This window comes from Rhodamnia argentea, chromosome 8 (genome assembly GCF_020921035.1).
Source record: "Rhodamnia argentea isolate NSW1041297 chromosome 8, ASM2092103v1, whole genome shotgun sequence".
Lineage (NCBI taxonomy): Eukaryota > Viridiplantae > Streptophyta > Magnoliopsida > Myrtales > Myrtaceae > Rhodamnia > Rhodamnia argentea.
The window spans coordinates 1,520,838-1,544,339 of NC_063157.1; the positions used below are offsets into that span (position 1 = coordinate 1,520,838).

The 23,502-nt window shown below is 42.0% G+C and overlaps 4 protein-coding genes across 4 annotated transcripts; 2 read left to right on the forward strand and 2 right to left on the reverse strand.

The window, feature by feature from the left end:
• Positions 1–183: 183 nt before the first annotated feature.
• On the reverse strand, positions 184–2,208 carry LOC115737896 (lysine-specific demethylase 2A-like). The gene is made up of 2 exons (XM_030670306.2): positions 1,771–2,208; positions 184–596 (listed from the first exon to the last, which is right to left on the reverse strand). The coding sequence occupies exons 1-2, from the start codon at positions 2,056–2,058 to the stop codon at positions 411–413; spliced, it is 474 nt and encodes a 157-aa protein (XP_030526166.1). The 5' UTR covers positions 2,059–2,208; the 3' UTR covers positions 184–410.
• Positions 2,209–3,898: 1,690 nt separating this feature from the next.
• Positions 3,899–5,740, forward strand: LOC115737983 (mitochondrial arginine transporter BAC2-like). The gene is made up of 2 exons (XM_030670448.2): positions 3,899–4,578; positions 4,824–5,740. The coding sequence occupies exons 1-2, from the start codon at positions 4,345–4,347 to the stop codon at positions 5,535–5,537; spliced, it is 948 nt and encodes a 315-aa protein (XP_030526308.1). The 5' UTR covers positions 3,899–4,344; the 3' UTR covers positions 5,538–5,740.
• Positions 5,741–15,071: 9,331 nt separating this feature from the next.
• On the forward strand, positions 15,072–21,048 carry LOC115737905 (kinesin-like protein KIN-13B). The gene is made up of 12 exons (XM_030670315.2): positions 15,072–15,639; positions 16,304–16,522; positions 16,862–17,053; positions 17,260–17,361; positions 17,674–17,751; positions 17,859–17,940; positions 18,322–18,481; positions 18,571–18,873; positions 19,345–19,563; positions 19,651–20,014; positions 20,095–20,160; positions 20,515–21,048. Exons 1-12 carry the CDS (start codon positions 15,475–15,477, stop codon positions 20,692–20,694), a joined length of 2,130 nt encoding a protein of 709 aa, XP_030526175.1. The 5' UTR covers positions 15,072–15,474; the 3' UTR covers positions 20,695–21,048.
• Positions 21,049–21,691: 643 nt separating this feature from the next.
• On the reverse strand, positions 21,692–22,781 carry LOC115737906. The gene has a single exon (XM_030670316.2). It carries the CDS (start codon positions 22,583–22,585, stop codon positions 21,917–21,919), a length of 669 nt encoding a protein of 222 aa, XP_030526176.1. The 5' UTR covers positions 22,586–22,781; the 3' UTR covers positions 21,692–21,916.
• Between the last annotated feature and the right edge of the window lie 721 nt (positions 22,782–23,502).

Genomic DNA, 23,502 nt, shown 5'->3' on the forward strand with positions numbered 1-23,502 from the left:
CTTTCTTCATTGCGAACAGTATACCATGTGAACACCGACTCTTGGGGCAGTTCCCTCCATCCCTAGATCTTCTCGAGTTAACAAAGACGCAAAGGAAAATGGTGCACGCTCCCACCCTAAATCCTCAGCCGGATTATTTCCGTTTATACAAAACTACGAAGTATGAATAACTAAAACCATGTGAAGTTTAGTCACATAAGTTTCCATATCCGAGTCACAACACGAGCAGTGATTTCGCATACTTGACCAAATGATTTATGCCTCTGGCAAAAAAGAAAGCTCGAGCTTTCGCTCACCCTACCAACTATTCCAACATCCACCACAAAATCAGCAGGATCAGCGACACCTAGTAGCAAACTCGAAACCTCCAAAGTAGTTGCAAAAGATGCGCATGAGCCTCCTTACCCTCCTCATTGACTTTCTGGTTTCTCTGTTTCCTCCTTTTCAGGGTCTTCTTCTTCCTCCTCTTTCTTCTCTTCCTCCTCCTCATCTTCTTCAGGGGGATCTGCTGGCAACGGAGGTGGCAACGGTGTTTTCATTGGGCTGAACTGCGGGAATATGTCTGGTCTCCGTCCTGGCTTTGGTCTCTCCCATTCCTATCGTGACAAAAACATATACATGTGCAAGAGATGAGCTGAAGTTCGGATTCATGCTGTCATTGCAGTCAAGAGTTAGCCGTGACATCATTTGTCAAACGAGGAAGGAACCGACGGATTACAAGTTCAATGATTATGCTCAAGAACAAAAGGGTAATGATGCTGTATCTGTTAGTGTTGTGCTCTCCCGATTCCCACATCACGTTATTTCTAGCTACACTGTCTGAGTGGTGGTACAACTATCTACATACTCGCAATTCAATCAAACATTAACTAGTCTATTGGTGCCCAGTGGTCAATAACCTTGCAAGGCGATGAAAATGTATGTTCAGACCATACCCCAGAGGTTAGAGCTTGAACTTGGGCTATCCATTAAGATCCGATGTGTGTGCAGACAACAATCAAACATAAGCCAATATGCTGGAACATTGAGCTAAGAATACAGAGAGCAAAAGCGAGAAGTGTAAGCAGAGGCTAATTTCAACGAATTATGCCATTAACATGGTAAGCTGAGTCTCTCGTAGAGGAAACAAAAATTGCCATACAGAAATATCTCCACTGTTTTATTCATAGCCCGATCCAAAATTTCAGATTAAGCTCTAGCTCAATCTGCTGCATTGTACCGGTACATTTCCTCAAGCACTTGGACAATGTTAAACAGAAACCGAGTGGTAAAAGACTTTGGGCGAGATTACATAGGTCCACCTTTGAATAGATCCTGTACTTCTATTCTAAAACCTTTGAAATCACTCGTTCACTCACCAAATTAAACATTAAATTCGTCCAAACTCAAAGAGAAGTGGTATCCATAAGCTTCAAGGATGATTAGTGTATGGAGGGCAAAGTGATAGATGAATTCCACACTACGCTATTCAGTCAGGTGAATTTGTGGTTTTATTCACCTACTCATAGCCAAAATCTATGGATTGAGTAGTGTATGGTGGGCAAAGTCGAGGATGAATTCGACATCACCAAATTCAGTCAGGGGAATTTGTGGTTTTCCTAAAGCGATTCATTCACACTGCATCTAGAGAAAATTAGCCACAAAGCTAATTACCAATCGCAAAACGAAATACCAGCAACTTTGAAATCTCCAGAGCAAGCACCGAAATTACCTAGGTTCACATCAATTCACACTCAAATCAAAGAACGAAGAACGAGAAGGCGGACTCACAATCGGAAAATCGAGAGGAGAGCGGCGAGTCATCTTCTCTTCCTCCGGAGCCATCCTCACAATCTGACTCTGCGACCTCCGATTACCGAGGACCGAGACCGTCGCTCCACCCGGAAATCTCAGGGCGGCCATGGGGAGAGAGCTCCGAACGGCACAACTCCGCCTACAACTAGCCGAGCTGGAAGGTTGAGCTCTTTCCAGCGACGGCGGCGGGGGAGACGGAGCTAGAGAAGGAATCGTCAGACGCGACGCTAGAAACAGATTCAGCGACGGCGACGGCGACGCCATCAGAGCCAGCTCGCGAATCGCGAAATCCCCCCCGGTGTCGCTGCGGGATTCGGCTACAGGCGAGGCGAGTCGAGTCCCGAGGTTTCCTCTTCGTCGTGGCTCGGGGCAGCGATTATCCACCACCAACCGCCTCTTCTTAAACGATGAGTCCTCTCTACTTCAACAACCTTCTTCGTTTCTCGCTTGGCCCTTTGGGTGAATTTTGAAGAGACGATAAAGAAAACGGGCCGAATCTTTTGGGCCTTAAAAGCCAAATCCCAATAAAGCAGGCCCAATAAAGAAATTGGCATTTTGGGTTCACGTGCTCCAATTTTAATTTGCATGTTTTTCCATCACTCCTCAGTTTCCGCGAGTTTAATGGTATGATATTGTAAATAATAAATTTGTACGATGAAAAACGAGAGATCTGGTAATATTTATCATCTCGGCATCGTTTAGAAAGTTTAAGACGGGAGCGCTACGGTCATTCTTCGTATACATTCGAGCGAGTCATTACCTGTGACCAACCGTCACCCGAGGGGGGTTTTTGTTGGCTTAAATCGTTACTATTTCGAGTGACCGCTCGTTCGGGCTTCACGAGTGAAGGTTCGCATTCTGATGGATGTTATGATGTGCTCGCACTGAATTTTCGAAAGTGATGCGAGTGTTCGGACTAATCCAATGGTTCAATTTCACAATCGAAACGCAGTTGGAAATAATTGAGAGGCAAACATGAGCGACAATGAATATTCACGTCGGTCCACCTGACGTCATCAGTGGATGATGGAGTGTCGTCCACAATCGAAGAGGCAAAAAGCTCCTCCCTCCTCAGCCTGAGGAGATTAGGACGGGATGTGATTCCTCCACCAAGTATAAACATCCAAATTTCATAGCATTTGTTATATAATGAAGAGCAAAAGAAAAAGGAAAACCATACTCCACCTGATCAGAATCACGTCTGTCCAAACGGGAAAATTATAAAAAATTCTTAAACCTATTATATAAATACTGATTTAGTCATAAACTTTTTAATTTGATCAATTTATTATTAAAAATTTTGCATTTATGAAAATTTAGTATATTCGACCAATTTTGGTCGGAAATCGGTGGCGTGGACATTAAACATCCTACATGACACATACGACGCCCATGTGGACATTTTTTATTAATCTTTTACATTTTTATTACTTCTTTGTTATTTACTTTTACTTTTTTTTATATATTTTGTCGTTTCTTTTCATTTTGGCTGGCGAGGGCTCGCAAGCCCTTGTCCTCAGCGAGTGAGGCAGCCCTCACCCAAAATAGGCGAGGGTCTAAATGAGGGTCTTCAAGATTAAAAAAAAAAAAGGAACCAAAAAAATAAAATTTTAAATTATAAAAAAATTTGGCTGATTATCATATAATATAAGTTGATTTTTTTTTTTAATTTTTGCTATCTACCTTGACTTTCTGGGAGTCCTTTTCTTTTCAATTTTCTTTTCCCAAAAATCCGTTCTTGCGATACCGACTCAGCTGCACACCGAAAAGAACTCGGATTGGTTGAAGTGAAAAGCAGGTTTTAAAAACCACTAGGCCTCAAGCACCACGCAATCGATATATTATCATACGCGCCCGGCTACGTGAGATCTTTCCATCTCGACCGCGGATTCGTATGGGTTTTAGTGGGACACAAGTCATCCGACGGTGGAGTTAGAGCAGGCTTACATGTACCGGGGACATGGATATTCCGGCTTGCGACCTATCTACCGGCCCGCCACGTGTAGTGCACCCTTGTGGTCCACGTGGTTACCTCATTGACTGGTGTGGACGTTGGTCGTTTCCCCGTATAAAAGGGTCTGCTTTGGTTTCGGACCATCTTCCCGCAGGCCTTGAGTTTCGTTCTCTTTTCCCTCTGCAATCACCACCGCACCGCTCGCAAACAAAGGAAAGAGGGAGAAACAGAGAAGAAGAACCACCACCCATTTAATACTAGAGAGAGAGAGAGAGAGAGAGAGAAAGGGGTGCTTTTCCATCGTCGATTGGCTATCTTGATGAGGATTATGAGAATCGCTTGATTCAGGAAACAGCCTGAGAATCAGTTGTTTTTATCAGAGTGCTCTTCGATCGATCCCCGAGTCGATCTTCCTTTGTTTTTCCGGCATTGCAACCAGAGAAGTAATTCTAGTTGGTGAAAACAGGAACAAGGTTGCGAGTTTTGGCTTGGAGAAGGAAAATAATATAAGCTGGTAAGGTTTTGGCACGAGGGATTCTTCTTGTTCCTTTGGGATCTATCCGAGGAGTGTTGGCGCTGGAAATAAGCAGAAGATAATGGATTTCTGGCCGGAGTTCCTTGCGAGCAATTGGGGTAGAGAATTTGTGGCGGGTGGATTCGGCGGGGCTGCGGGTATTTTATCCGGTTATCCGCTCGATACACTCCGGATTCGGCAGCAGCAGTCGAGGTCCGGCTCTGCCTTCAGCATCCTCCGCAGCATCGTCGGCAATGAGGGACCGGGTGCTCTCTATAGAGGCATGGGTGCACCCTTGGCTACTGTCACTTTTCAGGTCATCTCTTGTCTGAAATCTCTCTCTCACTTCTTATCTCATAGACAAATATGTCAAAGTTCCTTCTTCCAGCGAATCAAACCTATATAGACTTCGGTCCCTTGATTTAACATTTCTTGAGATGTACGCGAAGCGAATCCTCAATTCCTTGTGATGACATAGGTGCCGTTTTTTGCCTGATAAAGACTTGCGGTTTTTACTGATATTAAGACGACTGAAACTTGACTTATCCATGAATTCTGCAGAATGCCATGGCTTTTCAATCCTACGCTATCCTGTCCCGAGCTTTCGATGCATCTGGGTCTTCCCAAGACCCTCCTTCCTACAGAGGAGTTGCTTTAGGAGGCGTCGGCACCGGTGCCCTGCAAAGTCTGATGCTAACCCCCATTGAACTGGTTAAGATCCGACTTCAGTTGCAGGACAGAACCTATGCTAATTCCCATAAGCTATATAACCGCCATAATGGGCCGATGAGTGTTGCGAAAAGCATATTTCAAAGAGAAGGATTAAGAGGCATGTACCGAGGCTTGACCATCACCGTGCTTCGAGATGCCCCATCCCATGGTGTCTACTTCTGGACGTACGAGTATACGAGAGAGAAGCTCCACCCTGGCTGCAGAAAAGAGGGTGGAGAGAGCTTTAGGACGATGATTACAGCGGGAGGCCTAGCAGGAGTTGCGAGTTGGATCTGTTGCTATCCCTTAGACGTCGTGAAGACGAGGCTGCAAGCTCAATCCCACCTCTCGCCTGTGCAATACAGCGGGATAGTCGATTGTCTGTGTAGAAGTGTGAAAGAGGAAGGATACAGCGTGCTCTGGCGAGGGCTAGGAACTGCTGTCGCCAGAGCTTTCTTCGTGAATGGCGCAATTTTCACTGCTTACGAACTCGCTCTCAGGTGCTTCTTCAACAACGAGAGTAGCATCAGCATTCAAAGAGAGAGTGCAATCTGGGAAAACTAGTGGATGCTTTGCATCGTTGGCCATCACTAGAGGCTATCTAGCTGCTAGCAAGTGTTACTTACACATGTATAAAGGGATGAATCCAACATGATTGTACAGGATTACTTTCATAGGAATGCTGTAGATCACTCTCTTAGTGGATGAACTTCTCAGAATTATCGCTATAATACCTTTTCCACATTTAAAAAGTATCAGAAGAGCACAGAAGCAGCAAGCATCACTAACACAGTGACAAGCATTTTCTGGTGCACTTCTATGTCAGCCCAGCAATAGGAACATGCTCATCACCATGAGCCAATGCAGTTACTTTCAAATCATATGCAGCTTTCGAGAATTTTTGCAGTCAATTTGCAACCTCCAACGGACTGATATAGTACAAGTATATATGTTAACTAGAGACGTCGAAATGCGGGTTCGATTTCATACGCTAGGCATACGCAAAATGGACTATGCATGCTTTAAACAGTTTGCGAGAATCACAAAATTAATCGTCAATTGATGATTTGATAGTAAGCGTGAACAAGACTCACTCCTAGCAGCTTATGCCGAGGCTTTCGCGCACATCTTCCTCATCAAATTTCTGGGCAACTGTGTTGGATTTTAACACATTCATGGGTTAACCCATAGGAGAGATCAAGATAAAACGGCCACACCAGGCCTGCATTCAACGCTGAGGGACTAGAGGCAACCCATGTGCGACACCCAGGGAAATGTGCCCTCTACAAAAAGGCTCGGGCGCAACTTTGATTGGGTGTAACTTTTGATCCGATCTTCGATTGACTCGATTTTTTCGTTAACGAAAAGCTCGCGATCTAAACTTCAGACAATGCGATTATTTTAAAAATGTAATGGCTCGCGAATTTATTGAATTCGGGCCGAACAAAAACTCTTGACGGGCCCAGACCGATGCTTAAACTTCCTTGTTTTGGGGCACATCCCAACCCATTCTTCGGTCCCATTTGAATACTTCAGGATGGCACTCTTTCTCAGAAACTCATTGAACTAGAAGAGATACTCCACAAAAGTACTTTCATTTCCTCTTCGTGGCAAAGAAGAAAAAACTTGACGAGGACAGCTGAGGGGAAGTAGCCTACTCACATCATCAGCTCCGCGACGTGCACGATCGGAAGTCTCCCCTCATGTTCGCTCTCCACCACGAGATCAGGCGGAATGGCTATCTTCTCCCCGTACGGGGAGGAGCTCCTCCTCGTCCATGTCTCTCAAAGCCTCAATCTCTCCAAATAGTGATGTTACCGGATCTCAACCGAATCCTCCTGAATCCGGACCATGGTAGCACCTTCCTTCACTCGCCGCAGTCTCTACATCGCAGACGACCGGAATCTCAAACTCACGCTTGTCAATGAAACTATCTTCATTGGCAACACTGAAAAGCTTGATCTTGTTGATGAAATCGACTGCTCATAGCGTTAACATCTCCTCAGCTTCCATGGAGTGGCCTAAACGAAAAAAAATGATCAAACTTTGATTGGACATGGCATTTCGGTCCACGTCCTATTAATTTGATTTTTGACCCTAAGGAAAGCCCGGATTGTTCCAAATATGCTGGTCAATGTAATAGAAATAGTGTTGGGTGACGAAAAGCTCGTGACCCAATTGACCCGGTCGTAACTTTCCATCCAACATCCCATCGACCTCATTTTCACGCTTAGGGAAAGCTCGTGACCCAATTGCTTAAAAATACGGTCCGATTTAAAAGAAAAAGAGTCGGGATTGCAAATTTCCATATCCAAACGATTGGACGGTCACCATATTTTGTCCGATTAGAATCCGATTATTTTTTTTTTTATAACCAAAGTTTCTCATGTGTAATGGACTATTTCTCGGAATGATGATGGTATGCCAATACTATCGGATAGGAATGGTGAGGGTATGACAATGCTACCGGGTAAGTCCCCGAAGCGTGGTCGTTGAGAGTTGAACATAAGACCTCATCGGTTTAACTGTCTAAGGCCCCGCTTGTTTAAGAGTTTGGATAATTTTGTCTGCAGCATGCTCTCCCCCTTGAAGATCTCCATGCTAATGAGGACATCATTGTAATCCGAGCGCATCATGAGCACCGCATCGGCCATGGTCACAATCCCTCCTCCGATCACGAAGGGCACGAAGAGAAGCCTCCCATGTCGCTTGGTCTCCACCACGAGATCTAGTGGAGCGGCCTACGTGTGTAAGAAGAGCTCGGCCTCGTCCATGTCGACTAGAGCCCTACTCTTTCCGAACAACGATTTGACGATCTTCAGTGTGTGCACAATCCCCCCCGCATCCGGGGCAACGAGCGCTTCACTCACCCTCCTCTACGTCCTCAGCAAGATTTCTATAGCCACAAGTGAATAGAATCGAGAGCGCACACTTGTTGATGAAAGTTTCCTCATTGACCACGCCTAAAAAGTCGGTCTCATCGAGGAAATCCACTTTTCTTATCTCTTGTTTCTCTTTTGCTTCGGCGAGGTAGCCTACACAAACCTTCAACATTAACGAAAGCAGACCGACGGCGTATTTGGTCTCGGCTCTATCAACGCAAGTCAGCTGAACACCGTGATTGATGAGTGGGTAGGTGGGAGCAACAGCAATTGCACCTATCAAAGCAACTAAAAGAATTATGGAAATGAGTCCAAATGCTGGAGCTTCTAACTAGGATGAATGCGCTAACTATGGACATGATGCCGGAAATAGCACCACTGAGTTAAGTAGGTCATTTATCATCACAAAGATTCATTTTCTGTGGTTTCCCTGATCAAACTAGAGGCTATCGGAGGCTCCGAGAAAGTCAGAATAGGAAAGCGTCCGGCATATCTTAACCAAACCTTTTGCATGGGCTCGTCGGGGGAACATTGTGATCAGCCGAAGAAGCTTCCCAGAAAGTAATCGTCCACCGTGTGAGAAGTGAAGTGTGCTCCCATACCTCATTTGGTTTTTTCTAGGCGACTCTAATAAGCAAGTGGCAACTCCTCACGTAAAATTCTCATATAATTAATCGAACTAAAGTGAAATCTCCCATGTCTTGCAGGGTAAAGATTTGAGAGAACTCGGGCATTGAAGATCGCCGGTCCATCTTTGGCATTATCTCTAAGCTTCGTCTTTTCTTGACGCCCATTCGGGAGAGTCACGATAAGGTTGCATGGTGGTTTTGGTGGAGAAGGGGGAGTACTACGATCAAATTTTCCTCATCAACAACTAAGATGACGCCAAATTATTGACCGTTAACCTACACCATCCACAGACACGTTACCATTTATTAATTTAATCAAATCAAAGACGACCGCGATTTTTTTTTTTTTTTTGGTAAGGTAAGAATGTATATAACTTTTCAAAGCGCCATTTACAAGGAAGAGACCGAACACAAAAACCTCGTACCCATTAGTACACAAGGGCGTGTCTTAATGGGTGCAAAGGTGTAGCGGTCTATCAAGATACACAAACTGAAAGCGCATATACCAAAGAAGCCAAAGAGATGGCTATGTAAGAGGGAACGGCCAAAACAGCGGCCAACCAAGACAAAGACTATCTAACGGGTCATAGATACCAGCCAAGACAGCAGCCAAAAAACATAAGGAAAATACACTAAACAGCATCGGGGCGGTCTTCAAAGATAGAGGATGGGAGCCCCCAATTTCTTTGGAGTCGCCTATTACGAGGGTGGTCTTGAACATGCCCAAGAGAGATACTCTTGTCTCTCACAACTTTGACAAGGTGTTTGATAATAGCCGGCACAAAAAGAGGCTTGTCTCGAAAGAGGATATTGTTCCTTTCGGTCCAAATGATATGACATAGGGCACCGAGAGAAAACCTAGTAATGCGATGGTGAAAAGAACGGTCTCCAAAAGCTTGCATAGCCCAACGAATGAAGTCATCCCAATGAAGGTTCTGCCAAGCTATGTCGCATTTCGTAGCCCAATATAATGCGAGAGAGCCCGTAATAGAGCATCCAAAAAATAAGTGGTTGATAGAGTCAGGTCTAGATCGACAGAAAGCACACATGTTTTTCGTACCTCGTAAGACTAACAATCCAACAACTATTTCCACATGTCAAGCCGAATTATAAGCTAAATAATGTTTAATTCTATAACCTAAATATTGTTATCAAATATGAAAATTTCCGAATGTCACACGTCCTCAGGTTGGAGTGCTATCAGCCGATTCGTATTCCCTTCGATCCTTCCCAGTCTGATGATCCCGCTCGACCATCCAATCCTAATCCCAACCATCATCTAAATAAACTTAACTCTATGTTTTCAATTTTATTTTGTTGTTTCTGCTAGGATTGACAATTTAGATGATTTGGATGATTTGCTGTTGATTGTAAACTTTTGAACTGAGCTGTGGTTCGCATTAAAAGCTTGGCTAGTTAATGTTACTTGCTGTTTCACCCAACTCTGATTTTAGTCACCAACTTAAAATCTTTGTACACGAGTGATACGCTTAAAATCCTCGGGCATGAACAATACGAAATTTACATGCATAGAACGTAGTCTTAATACTCAATTTTGCTTTACAAATGCAGTTTTAGACTCACTCTTGTAGGATACACTGGATATACGGAGAGCGTAATGCACTTTGTCTTCTATAAGGAACATTGTTTATCTATCACATAAATTTGCTGAGATTTCTTATAGATGCCATCATGTGCTCAATTGATCATATGCAAGTACTGGCGATAACTCGAGACCTTTTAGGGATAGTTAGTGTAGGACGTCCGTCTTCAGTCTTCTCACTTATCGAAAAGAAAATTCGTATAATTTTAGTGGTTACTATCCAAAATGAAAAGTTGCTACGTCCGTGAGAAAGTTTCGTCGGGTTTTTAGAATGAAAATAATATGAGAGAAGTTTTTATTCATGACGAAGTAGTTGCCTAATACGAGTATTAACACAGAATTGTCATTTACTAGTACGAAAAATTTAGAACCCTCGACTTAGCAGTTACAAAGAATGCCTGGAGAATTACAACTTGAGCTATTCTCATCGTGAGATAAGTGGCAAACGAAGTTACTTAAAGTAATAAGTAATTGCCAATATCCTAGTAATGAAATTCACAGTGAATTTCATTACAAAGAAGATGTAAGTTCCACATAGTTGAAGAACAACCCAAGCAAAGTGAGCAACACTTTGAGAGCGCTCGAGCTCGAAGGCTTTTTAGGCATGCCCTTAGTGTTGGACGTCTATTATCGGTCTTCTCACTTGTAAAAAAAAAATTACCTATAAGCAGTTGCTACTGCTCAAAGTGAAAAGTTACCCATGCCCATTAGAAAGTTACGTCGATTTTTTTAGAATTAAAATAATACTAGAAAAATTATCACGAAATAGCTACACGATATAATTATCAAAACGATAGTGTTGTTTAGTTATATGAAAAGTTTAGAACCCTTGCCTCAGTAGTTATATCAGATACTTAGAGATGTATAAGTGAGAATTGTTGGAAAATATAATGGAATGAAGTAAAAATGTAGTCAAACTTTGAGGCGTGTAATCACTCTCTTTTAAGATCAATTTGTCTAATAAAGTTGTTATAGGTTTTTGGCAAATTCCTTTCAAGATACAACAAAGTCACGATGAGAATCTTGGATAGCAATTCCAGTAAATCTCCACGAAACAATTAAAATTGGTTGTCTCTTTTTTGAAGGAAAACGAAAGAATAAAAGTTAACAACTAAAATTGTACAGAATTATCCTTTAAATAATACTAATAGAACACACCTCTTGATGTCCAAACTGCCCATGTACGAATGCACCTATTCATGTCCAAAACATTGCAATTTGGACATGACCGTTCATGTGTGATAACGGTCATTCGGACACAACCGTTCAAAAGTGACAACCGCCGATCGGATGCAACTGTTCATATCCGAATAGTCATAATTAAAAATATAGAATATAATTATAAAATAATTGATTTCGAAATAATAAAAAAAATTAAGGTTTAATAATCGCGTCAAAATAGCACAGTCACACGCTCACCCGTACGCGGGTATAGTGGGGTATAGTCCACTTGCCAATTTCTTTATTCTAAAAGACTATTGTGGCCTTATAACTAATAAAGAGACTTGCATTCTTCTTTCTATCCTATGTGGGATTGAAAAGACAGTTTTTGTTTTACAAATAAAGTTCAACAAGAATGGGCTGCTACGGCGTATTTGTGAGGTCGGAGATCTTCAACCAGGAGCATGCCTTTCGGAAGGCGGAGAAGATCGTGCGAGCAGTTGAGAAATTTCTTCAATTCGAGAACGAGAATTATGATGGAAACCGGTTGTCTTCTTCAACTTGTTCAACTTGCTTCCCTAGTCCATCCTTTCACTGTCGGAAGATCGACATAACTGATTGCTTGTCCCGCTACTACGAACTAAGGGGAATCCACCTTGGTTGTTTTGGCGTGGGCGTTGTTTTCTGTCGCCTATGTTGCTTGTCTCACGTGTAGTGTTGTCAAAAAGGATCGAAAGTCCATTTATTAATCCTTATATTCCGATTTCTGATTACATTTTTCGGCGAATGTACTCTCACTTCGTTCTCAGGCTCCCGACCAGCTATTAATAGGTTAGTGGCGACTTCTAGACTTTGATCATGTATGAGTTAGCTAAGCTTTGCTAAATGGTTTGGTATGGATTTTAGTAATAAAGTCCAATGAAATGTGAATATTTAATGGATCTAAAGCCCAACCCACGTTCAGTTCATCTTCGGTTAGGCCACTTATGTTCAAATTTTATCTTCTACTCTTCCCTTTCTGAAATAGAATAATAGCAAGAAATTTATGACATCTCAAGTTTTAGAAAACTGCGAAAATTGGTATATAGTTGTACATGTCATTATCGGTTGACCTATTGATTTTAAGAGATGGAGGGTATTTCATTGTGAAACTCGAAAATTTTGCAATAAAGAAAAAGTTGCAAACAAATCGAAAATCTTATTTGGGAAAAGTATTAAATGTTTTATCTTTCACACCTATTGCCATAACAGAAAAGTTTTTGCTTTTTTAACATTCATGTAGTAATGTAGGTTGGGTTGAGTATGGGTCACTAAATTCTTATTGTATATATATATGGGGAAAAATGGTTATATTAATCGATTTGGATTCGGACTATTTTCGATCCGACCCACTCATTCGATGGTCCCTAGTTACGGGATATAAATCTATGGTGCTTAACCAGAACATAGATGCATTTTTAAATTTAAAATTAAATAGAAAGGGGCCCAAGTCGTGGAACGTCGTATCTTTTCACCAATTTGAAACTCTTATCCAGATCCTATAAAATGCAAACAATCCTACGCCTTTGTAGAAACCAATCCTCGAGCAACTGTCTGATTCATCTGGCTTCTGGATTTCTATCCCTCATCTTCTTGATCAAAATCGTAATCTTGCTTCATAACTCCAAAAACTATTATAACTAAGATAATTACCAAAAAAATCCTAAACATATCATAACTATATCAATTCAGTCATAAACCTTTTGTATTTATTTTAATTCAGACCTAAATTTTTTTCATTTGTGCCAATTCGATCCATTTAGCTGGTCGGCATTGACGTAGTGTTGTCGGCACCGATGTAGACATTTTTACACTACTATTTTAATATTTTTTTTAAAATTATATATTTTCATTTTTTTTTGTTTTTCCTTCCCCGGGCGCTTGGGGCTGGCGAGTGTCACCGGCCAAACCTCACCGACCATAGGCGAGGGCCGAGATGCCCTCACCAACATGGGGCGAAGGCATCGCAGCCCTTGCAGGCTCTAGGCGAGAGCGCACACGTCCGCGCTGGTTGGCTAAATAGACTGAATTAGCACAAATGCAAAAGGTTTAGAACTGAATTGACAAAAAAAAAAAAAGGTTTAGGACTGAATTTGCACAATTACAATAGATTTAAGACTTTTTTTTAGTAATTTTTCCCAAAACCCTACACATAGAGAAACCTAAAGATCACTCCAAAAAATAGTGTTCTCAATGAATTGGAACACTTCTTTGTCAAGAAAGCTCTAATGTGTATCACATAATCTTGAATCTCATATTTGCAGCAAAGGCTAGTAGCCGACAAATCAAGCTTAAGCAATCGGCATATCATAGTATTCTGTGAAGATTTGCATATCGAATCTGGTTAATGAAGGGATGTATCGCAAAGCGATTGGGAATGATCGCACAGATAATAGAAGAAAAATAGACGACGCACGGTTCTACCCGGGTTCACCCTGAATAGAGCTACATCTTGCAAAGAGATTTCACTATAGTTTTAGGTTTACGGCCGCACAACTCGTTACATGATCGGCAAAAACGAGCAAATATTAATATGCCCTAAACGGGCCAAAAACCTAATCTATCCGAAACCCCTTTAATCTCTCAACAAATGGGCTAACTTAGACAAAAGCCCAAACTCGTTGAAGTTTCGGGCGCGCCGCCCCTCAACCCTCGCCCGCACACCCGCGAGCGGGGCAACTGTCTGCTCACCGAGGAGCGGAACCCCGGCCTGCGGACCGGGCAGCGGGACACCCGTGTCGGGCGCGCTGCCCCCGAACCCTCGCATCCCATGCGCAGGGGTTACATGTTGTTGGATCATACTTTGGTTTCCCTAAGCTCACGTGAACGTGCCTGGTGTGAGAAACAATGGTCCCCGAAGTATTCGCCAACTCCAACAGCTAAAGCATTTTACATTATTAAGAACGAACAGTCCATTGCCATTGCACATATACACATACCCATATTCACGTACATGCATGTGTCTATCTCCAATACATTTGAAACTATTTTGCTCTTTTTCGGTCGAATCTGAAATTGTACTTCCTTTTTTTTTTTTGGTTGAACTAAATTTATACTTCGAAGACCATAACGTTTGCTTCAATTCTTTGTACCTCCGAGATAGATTGACCATGCATAATTAGAGTGAAGTAATTATTCAAAGACATGTCCCTATACCCTACTTGTCATGTATTGATTGAGCATTAGCATCATCGATCTTGCCGGTTGCCGTATTTAGAGATCAAATTCATGTCTAGACGCGATCTAGAGCGAACCTCAACCACCGATTTACGAATTCTGTTTTATCTAACGGCTGAGATCAAGTCATTAGAGGCTCTTGTTAATAGCGACACGTGTCAGCCTGGCCCCGCTCCCTCCAAACCACGCCATTTGAATCCGCAACTATGGGCCCAAAAACCCATTAACAACATAAAACGAACGCCCGGCCCACGAAAAACGCGCACTGCCCAATTTATCGTCGGAACAATTTAAAAATAAAGAACAATTCAAACCGAAAAAACACATGCACATCAAAACGACGCGTCGTACTCGTCCCCACCACGTGGGAGGGTGGCCGTATGTCTTATTCCGTCTTTAGCCCCCCCCCCATTCAAAAGATTTCAAAAGACGCCACGCGAAATGCGAGGGACCACCGCAAAAACGCCGTCGCACCACCTCTCCATCAGACTCACGCTCTCTTCCCAACCGATCAAACAACAACAACAGTCGTCGCACGTGCCCCGAGCCACACGTGCCAGCCTTGTCCCCCACTCTCTGTCTCTCACTAACTTCAAAATTCGAAAAACTGAAGCGAAGGCATCTTACCAAGTCGTCGTTTTTACTCATTCTCTCGTCGGTCTCTCTCTATCTACCTCTTTCTCATACTGTTCACTTCAATGGTGGACTCGTCGGTCCTCGTAAAAGGAAAAGGAGAGAGCTGCGATAACGACTCCTTTCATGGGAAAGAGATCTTTCACTGCATTTGACTCTCTCTCCCTCGCTCTCATTTTCTCCGTCTAGACCTGCATTTTTTTCCCATTTTTGATTGCTCGTAGTAAGGGAGGGAGACGGCGAGTGAGCTGTTCCGATCGGATTTGAGGGACAGCGAGCTGGTGATTCCTGTTGCTGGCGAGTGCATTTCGTGGTGGGGATTGAGGGTGTTGAGCTGAGGTAATTTTTTATAGATTTTGTCGCAGAGGGAGAGGGAGATGAGTACAATGGGGAGGCAGGTGCAGAGATCTGGTGCGACGGCGGTGCACCATCAGCGGCAGTACTCCGACAACTTCTTCGAGGGCTCGTCCAATGGGAGGTGGCTTCAATCTGCGGGTCTCCAGCACCTGCAGTCGTCGAATCCGTTGGGTCCTCCTCTTCAGGTACTCCCCTGTTGGAGTTCCTTATCGATTTCGTCTCCGTTTGGCTTGCCGGATCGAATGCTCCTGTTGAAAATGAAGAAAATGAGAGAGGGAAGTCCGAAATGAATTTATCGTGGTAGAGGATACAGGACGATTGCAATGACCTCAAGTCTTTGGATCTAGATAGATCTGGCTCTAGTTTGTGACTTGGCAGCTGTTTCTTGAGGATGCTTATGGATTTAAAAATATGGAGCTACCTTCACTGTTTAAAATATCTGTATGTATTATGCGTGTGTATATTGTATGGAATGTGATATTACCACGAACGAGGGAGCTTCTAGTGGTGCAGGTTCTTGTAAGAAAAGGGAAAAATTAAGAGCGGAGTTATCGAAAAATCAAGGTCTTTCAAGAGGCATTTAGAGGCACAACGATTTTGTTTTCTTCTGTCCTTGATGAATGATTGATTTTCGAATTAAATCTGGGAGCGTTCCCCAAAATGCTAGTGGAATGGTGAAGAAGAAAATATTCATTTTTTTGTTCTTTGTGGAGATTTACCGAATGCCTTATCTGGGAAGGCAAGGGCGTTTGCAGCTTCTGGTCTTGGAAGAGCTCTTTTTAGTTAGAGGATCGCATGAAATTCTGTGGACTTAGATTATTCATGCCTTTTACTTTGCAACTTGATTAGGACTTCGGTTACTACGGTGGTGGTGGTGGCCAGGGATCACGAATGTATCGGAATACCCAGAGGGGCTATAATGGGGGGAATGAGTTCTACGTGGAGCCTTCAACACCTCCCACAAATTCAAGGTCATCAAGCCAGAGAAAGAATGGGGAAGATTCCCCAAGCGAGTTCAGTCCTGGGCTCTTAGATCTACACTCTTTTGATACCGAACTTCTTCCTGAGGTGGGCTTTTCATCTTCTGAAGAAATGTTGCAATTTATTGAGCGCTTTGATGTTTGGTTTAAACTTTAGTTACATCTTGCATCATTAGTCATTACAATAAGTTCAAGGTACTCTTTACTAAGATATCTGCTTGTAACCTGCTTTTACATCGTACTGTCAGAAATTCCTTCACTATTGAAATAAGAATGGTTGCTTTCACGTCCAACCCGTATGAAATACCAATCCATTTATCTCAAATGTGGTGCCGTAATGATGTAAAATTTTTTGAACTAGGAGATTATACTGGGAAGACTATCATTTCAATTCAACAACTATTTTGGGTGTTTATCATTGGAACAGATGCCAGTTTCTAGCCTCCAGGATGGCCCTTCTATATATCATGCCCGTGGTAGAAGCTTTGATGATTCTGAACCATACATGCGAAACAACAAACAGGCTGGTAGAGCTCGTGCCCCGCCCGAGAATAACCTGTTGAAAAGTTTTGCTGCAGACAAGGATAAAACTAGTTCTGTTGCAAAGATCAAAGTTGTGGTCTGTCTTCAACTCCTTTCATTTCATATGTTTCATCTATTTGGAGCCCAATCATTGTGTAACACCTGTCAATATTCGCTAGCTGATGGCTTATTTTGAATTGACAATGTTTATATTTGCTTTTCTAGGCTAGAAAACTGTTCCTTTTCCAATCTCAGTAACTCTCTTTGGCTCCAGTGCTTATAAGATTTCTTTCCTACACGCAGGTGCGAAAGCGGCCACTTAACAAGAAGGAATTGGCTAAAAATGAAGAAGACATAATAGACACACATTCTAATGACCTTACCGTCCATGAGACTAAACTCAAGGTGATTGTTACTTGTTATTAGATACACAGGTTTGACACAAAAAAAATAGATACACAAGTAATCTTACATGTACAAATCATGAACACATTGTAATTGAAGTTTCCATCTTCAATGAAAATATAAGCGGGTGATGGTGATTCCTTTTCTTTTTTGTTTCTTCTCTTTTCCCCGGTTTTTTTTTTTTTTTGGGGGGGGTGGGGGGTTCTGTTGTCATTCATCTTTTCATGTGTATATTCTTCTTCATTTTGAGCTTTTGACTGAAACACAGCTGTCATATTGCTGAGAACTGATCTTACTGGATTGTCCGTTCAGGTTGACTTGACCGAGTACGTGGAAAAACATGAATTTGTTTTTGATGCTGTACTAAATGAGGAGGTGTCAAATGATGAAGTGAGTACAGGACATTGTCGAAGTACTGCCAAGAGATACAGATGAAAGTGCTTCTTAAATTGTGATCTTTCACTTATGCTCTCGGGTTTTCTATTTTGCTTATGCAGGTTTACCATGAGACTGTGGAGCCTATAGTTCCTATAATTTTTCAACGAACGAAGGCTACTTGCTTTGCATATGGACAGACAGGTAAACTGTGATTTGGGCATCTTAATGGACTTGGTCATGTTTCGGAATTTCATCACATGCTACGTTCCATTCAAGAAATCACTACTTTCTGCATTTCACCATGTACAGTTATCTAAATCACCTATCTGTTCATCAGAATTATTGTCATGTGTTGCATCCTTTGTTTATTTGCTGAGAGAATGTGCATTTCACTAGTTGTTGTCATTAAGAGCATGCTTGCCTCTAGAATATGGATATAACTCAACTGTAGATAAAAGATATACTGATTTGATATACTTGTGAAATTCACGTGTTTCGAATAATAATCCTCAATTGTAGATGACACCTGAGTGTTATTCGTGTAATTCTCACTGTATCTTGTTCATTTAATATTTTCTTCAGGAAGCGGAAAAACTTACACTATGAAACCATTGCCCCTCAAAGCATCGCGTGATCTCTTGAGGTTGATGAACCACACTTACCGCAACCAAGGCTTTCAACTATTTGTCAGCTTCTTTGAAATATACGGAGGAAAACTATTTGATCTTCTGAGCGACCGGAAGTAAGCTGCATCAGTTCTTCTGATTATTTATCTAGTATTTCTGGATGAAAATATGCTAGAGTTTGAAAGCTCTGGTTTTACATTTGCAGGAAACTCTGCATGAGAGAGGATGGCAAGCAGCAAGTATGCATTGTAGGTTTACAGGAGTATAGAGTATCTGATGTGGAGACAATTAAAGAACTGATTGAGAAAGGAAGTGCAACTAGAAGTACCGGCACAACTGGTGCCAATGAAGAGTCGTCCCGATCACATGCCATACTTCAGCTTGCCATCAAGAGGTCAATTGATGGCAGTGAGTCAAAGCCTCCCCGTGTTGTGGGCAAGCTCTCCTTCATTGATCTCGCAGGAAGCGAACGTGGTGCCGATACTACCGACAATGACAAACAGACAAGGTAATATACCCTCGGTTTCAAGCTACATGTTAAGATGTCCTCTCCTTTAGACGATTATTATCAAGTCATTAAGCGTGGACTTTTTTGTTAGAGGTGCTAGCTAACAATCTGAAGTTACATTCAAAGAACCAAATCCAATGGGAATGGCGACTGGTTGACTTCGACATATTTAGGTCGATATGTTGTATGTGTTTGATCTGTAATTTCTGTTTCCTGTGGAATCGACTCTGCTCATGAGCTATATAGGTTATTTTTAGTACTCGTTGAAGTGATTTACTGTCACCAATGGAAAAATGCTTAAGTTATATTCTTGTCCATGCTGCTTTGAGATTTAAAAAAAAAAAAAAAACCCGCCTGTTTATAACACTATCCATCTGCCAATCTGGGGATAACTTTTTCTGATGTGATAGTTGTATTAGAGAATTTAGTTTCACTTCGATGTTGTATTGACGGCTTTAAATGTATGAGCAGAATGGAAGGTGCAGAGATCAATAAGAGCCTACTTGCTCTCAAGGAATGCATTAGAGCTCTGGACAATGACCAGGGTCACATTCCTTTCAGAGGCAGCAAATTAACCGAAGTTCTCAGGGATTCCTTTGTTGGCAATTCTCGCACTGTCATGATATCGTGCATTTCTCCAAGTTCCGGTTCTTGTGAGCATACTCTCAATACCTTAAGATATGCTGACAGGTAAAATATCTGGGCAGAGAATTGTGGCTTGTAAAGGTTATGTTGTTGTTTTCAATCGATTATAGCTTCCTACAAATGGTTCTTCAGGGTGAAGAGCCTCTCAAAAGGAAACAATCCTAAGAAGGATATACTATCTTCAACTACAAATCTAAAAGAATCAACTACCTTACCTTTGTCATCCGTTGCATCAAATGCTTCCAACTTTGAGGAAGATATAACCACTTCTTGGCCAGAACAAATAGGAGGAGATAATTATGATGTGTCGGAAGAATTTTATGAGCCAGAGAGAGCACAGTGGAAGAGGAACAGTGGGAAACTCGAGTCTTTGAATCGTGCTGCTTCAGAAGAAAAATTACAGAAATTTAATTTCTCCCAGACAAAGTGGAAGGACCAGCAGAGATCAGATGCCAATAACTCTCATTTCAGTGATGATTTAGATACTCTTTTACAGGTAAGTGCATTGTGACAGTTCTGCTTGGCTACTCGTTTCAGCAGTTTGGCTGGTTCAAAAGCTTCTGTACATGCTTTCAGGAAGAGGAAGATCTGGTAAACGCTCACCGAAAACAAGTGGAAGACACAATGAATATTGTCAGAGAGGTATTATTTGATTGATTTAGCAATTTCTGCTAGCTCAGTGAATGCTGAGATTGATACTCACCGCATTTGTTTGTTGCACTTTCAGCATGGAGTAGCTAGTGCAAAGATGGAGTTTGTGATGTAGCCAGATGTTTTAACGCCTTTAATTCATTATTGGAAGGCACAATATTGTCATATGGTCATTTGGAAATATGTCTGAACTTCCACCATCTGATTTTCCTTATCATGCCTTCACTGTTGTTTATTCTTGCTAGATATGTGGAGCATGTACCCTCCAATTTATATTAAGTATGAGAATGCATGGATAATTTAATATATCAAATGAATGACCATTGATTGTTATCATTTTTTCAGGAGATGGACTTACTAGTTGAAGCAGACCAACCTGGTAATCAGCTAGATGATTACATTACCAAATTGAATGCCATCCTTGCTCAGAAGGCTGCGGGCATCCGTCAACTGCAAACCCGCTTGGCCCATTTTCAAAAGCGCTTAAAGGATCACAATGTCTTAGTTTCTTCATCTGGTTACTAGTTTCCAGTGGAAACCACCCAGTCCATTGTTCCTTCGAAGGTATATAAGGCAGGATATTGGCTCGACTAATGGTTTCGTCGTCCAATGTTTGGTCAATACTCACAACGTGGGTAGGAAGTCGGGAGACCTTTTCTTTTATTGGTCTCTGCTGCAGCTCATTGCTGCCCGGACTGGATTTCTGTATCTCTGATGTTCTTCAACCGGATTTGATGTTGGAGCATCTTTGAGGGTCAAGCATTTGATAATTCTGCATCTCTGATTTACAGGGAGTTTGAGCATGTCCTAATGTACTTGCGGTTGGCCTGCTCTGTAAAGATTATCAGTTCTCTTATTTGTTTATGAAATGATTTTTTTCTTGTAGCATTTGCAAATTGATTCGAGGGGTATTCGCAATATAATGCCAATGATATGGCTTGTTTAGCATTCATTTAATTCCTTAAAAACCGTGAAGGCTTGTCGCAGTAAACGTCAAGCGTCGGGAATGCGTATAACAAAACCTCAACAAGCTTATGTGTGGTGCAATGAGATCAGACGAAATTATAGTGCGCTTGTTATCAGATGTCTGGTTCATCTGTTTGATCCTCATGAAGCGATGCCTTTGTTTTCTTGTCTTGAAGCGGAATGAGCCAATGGATTTATAGCTGATTCTATTGATTATCCTACCCGATTTATGCAGTCGAGGTAGCCCAATTTGCAATGCTGAAAATGATGTGCTCAGCAGTTCGAGAAATGGATGGTTTTAGTGCATGGAACCCGTTTGACAGCCTCTGCTCGAGAACGAACTCTTCAATTTCATATTAAGTTCATCGTTTTGCATTACAAGTTACTAATCACGTCGAAAAGGGACTAGGCTCTATGCAAAATTCACTTTCTACTATCATGTGTTTTCTAAACCTACCTTTTTGTGCAAGATTTACCAACCAAATTTAGTATTTACCACACTTTTAACCATGATTGTCTGAAATTCCAAAGATGCCTTGGAAACCTGAAGATCGCATAGGCCACAAGGGAGAAACTTCTTTTTCTAGTGTAGATGACAGACAGAAGCAATATGATTTGGAATGAGTAAAGATCTAAAAGTGCCAGAAGACAATCCAAATTGCCTGGGTCGCGCAAATCGCACATCCAAATGACAAGATAAAACCCAGAAAGAAAAGAGAAGGCTAAATCAAAATCCCATGCACAAGAAAGAAAAGGGCCAATCATGATATAACGAACCAATCTAAAACCTGACAGACCTAAGTCTCTTTTTGGATTTGGTGGTTGTGCTGAGAGGGTGCTGCTGTGGAGTGGGAGAGAAATCAGAGTACATGTCCATGAAGAACTTGTCAACTATCTCCACATAGACAGGGCTCTTGAGGCGCGAGTAATAGTGCAGTGCCTCCTCTATGTCCAGCACATGATCCATGTCGCTCATGTCCATCATCTCCAACTCTTTCATTCTCTTTGCCAACACTAACCCTCCTGCATTCACTCCATCTGTCTCCTCTATTTTCACAGACTTGGAACTACCCACTTTCTTCTTCTTCTTCTTCTCTGTCTTCCCTCTCTCCCCTTCCACTTCTTGTTGCTTATTCTTGACAGGACTCTGGTGGTTCACATGCTTCATAGCTGTGTCACTGCATGGATCTTCACCGTCCTTCACCTGCTCTTTGGCATCCTTCTGAGTTCTGCTCCTGCCCTTGTCAAGATCACACTCCCACTCATTGCAGAAATCAGCATAGAACTTTTCTATCTGGGGGTCATCCTGTCTGCTGCTACCACATGAAAATGGGTGGAAAGAGGGTGGTTTGGGAAGCTTTTGGTAGCCTCCAAAGATGAAAGACTTGAGATTCACGAGGGCCTTGTTGAAGAAGTTTTTGGTTTTCTCAATGGAGTCTCTTAGCAACATTTCTACACAAAACTAGTGGGCTTCTTTGTTGCTCCTGTTTTTTTTCCAGTGTTCTAGATGAGTATAGTGATAAGGGGGAAAGCAGAGAGGAGAGCTGATGACAGATGAAATTTTCTCAGGGTTACCTGGAGGCTGGAGACAGAGGCAATAGGAGGTTTTAAGAGATCTTTCGTTTTCTGGGCTCTCTGTTTTGTCCCCACACAAGAATTTGTCTGTTTGCTTTCTCATTCTCTGTGTCTAAAAAATGCCCCTTCTTAAATTGCTGGTGACCGTCTGATCAATTTGATCAGAGATCACAGTACCAAATTTATGAAGGCTTAAAGGCCTAATCAGTACAGGCCACAAAGCAGAAGATTGCTTTAGTAAATGTTATGGATATTATACTATATTTTAGCAAAAGGATACAATACATTTAGTGTTAAAGAGGCTTGGGAGGTCTCCAGCAGTAATCATAGCATCTTTTGTTTTTGACTGCTGGTTTGTCTAAAGTTCAGTGGCATTGATTAAGATGCAAAGATAAAGGCAAGAGGGTTGGTAAAGCTAATTATGCAAAAGCATTGTCTATATCTTAAATGCATACATACATGAATATATTCAAGCACTTCAGTGCTGGGATCCATTTTTGGACCCAAAAACCTACTCACTGAATGGTCATCATCAAGAATTAAATAGGCCTATCTTTTGCTGATATGGAACTTGGCCCGAGGGACAGCCTTGAAGTTATTGAGTTACTCTTACCAGTCGAGCAATGGAATGCCCCCAAGATAAAGTTTTGATCTTTCATCTACAAAACAGCACATAACATGAGATAATCATCAGGTCAATGTGGAAATCTCAGTTGCTGGATATAATTTATGTTCTTCCTCCTTCAGGCTGGACAATCATGAGGAGGTGGTGATAAGTTCCAAACCAAGAAC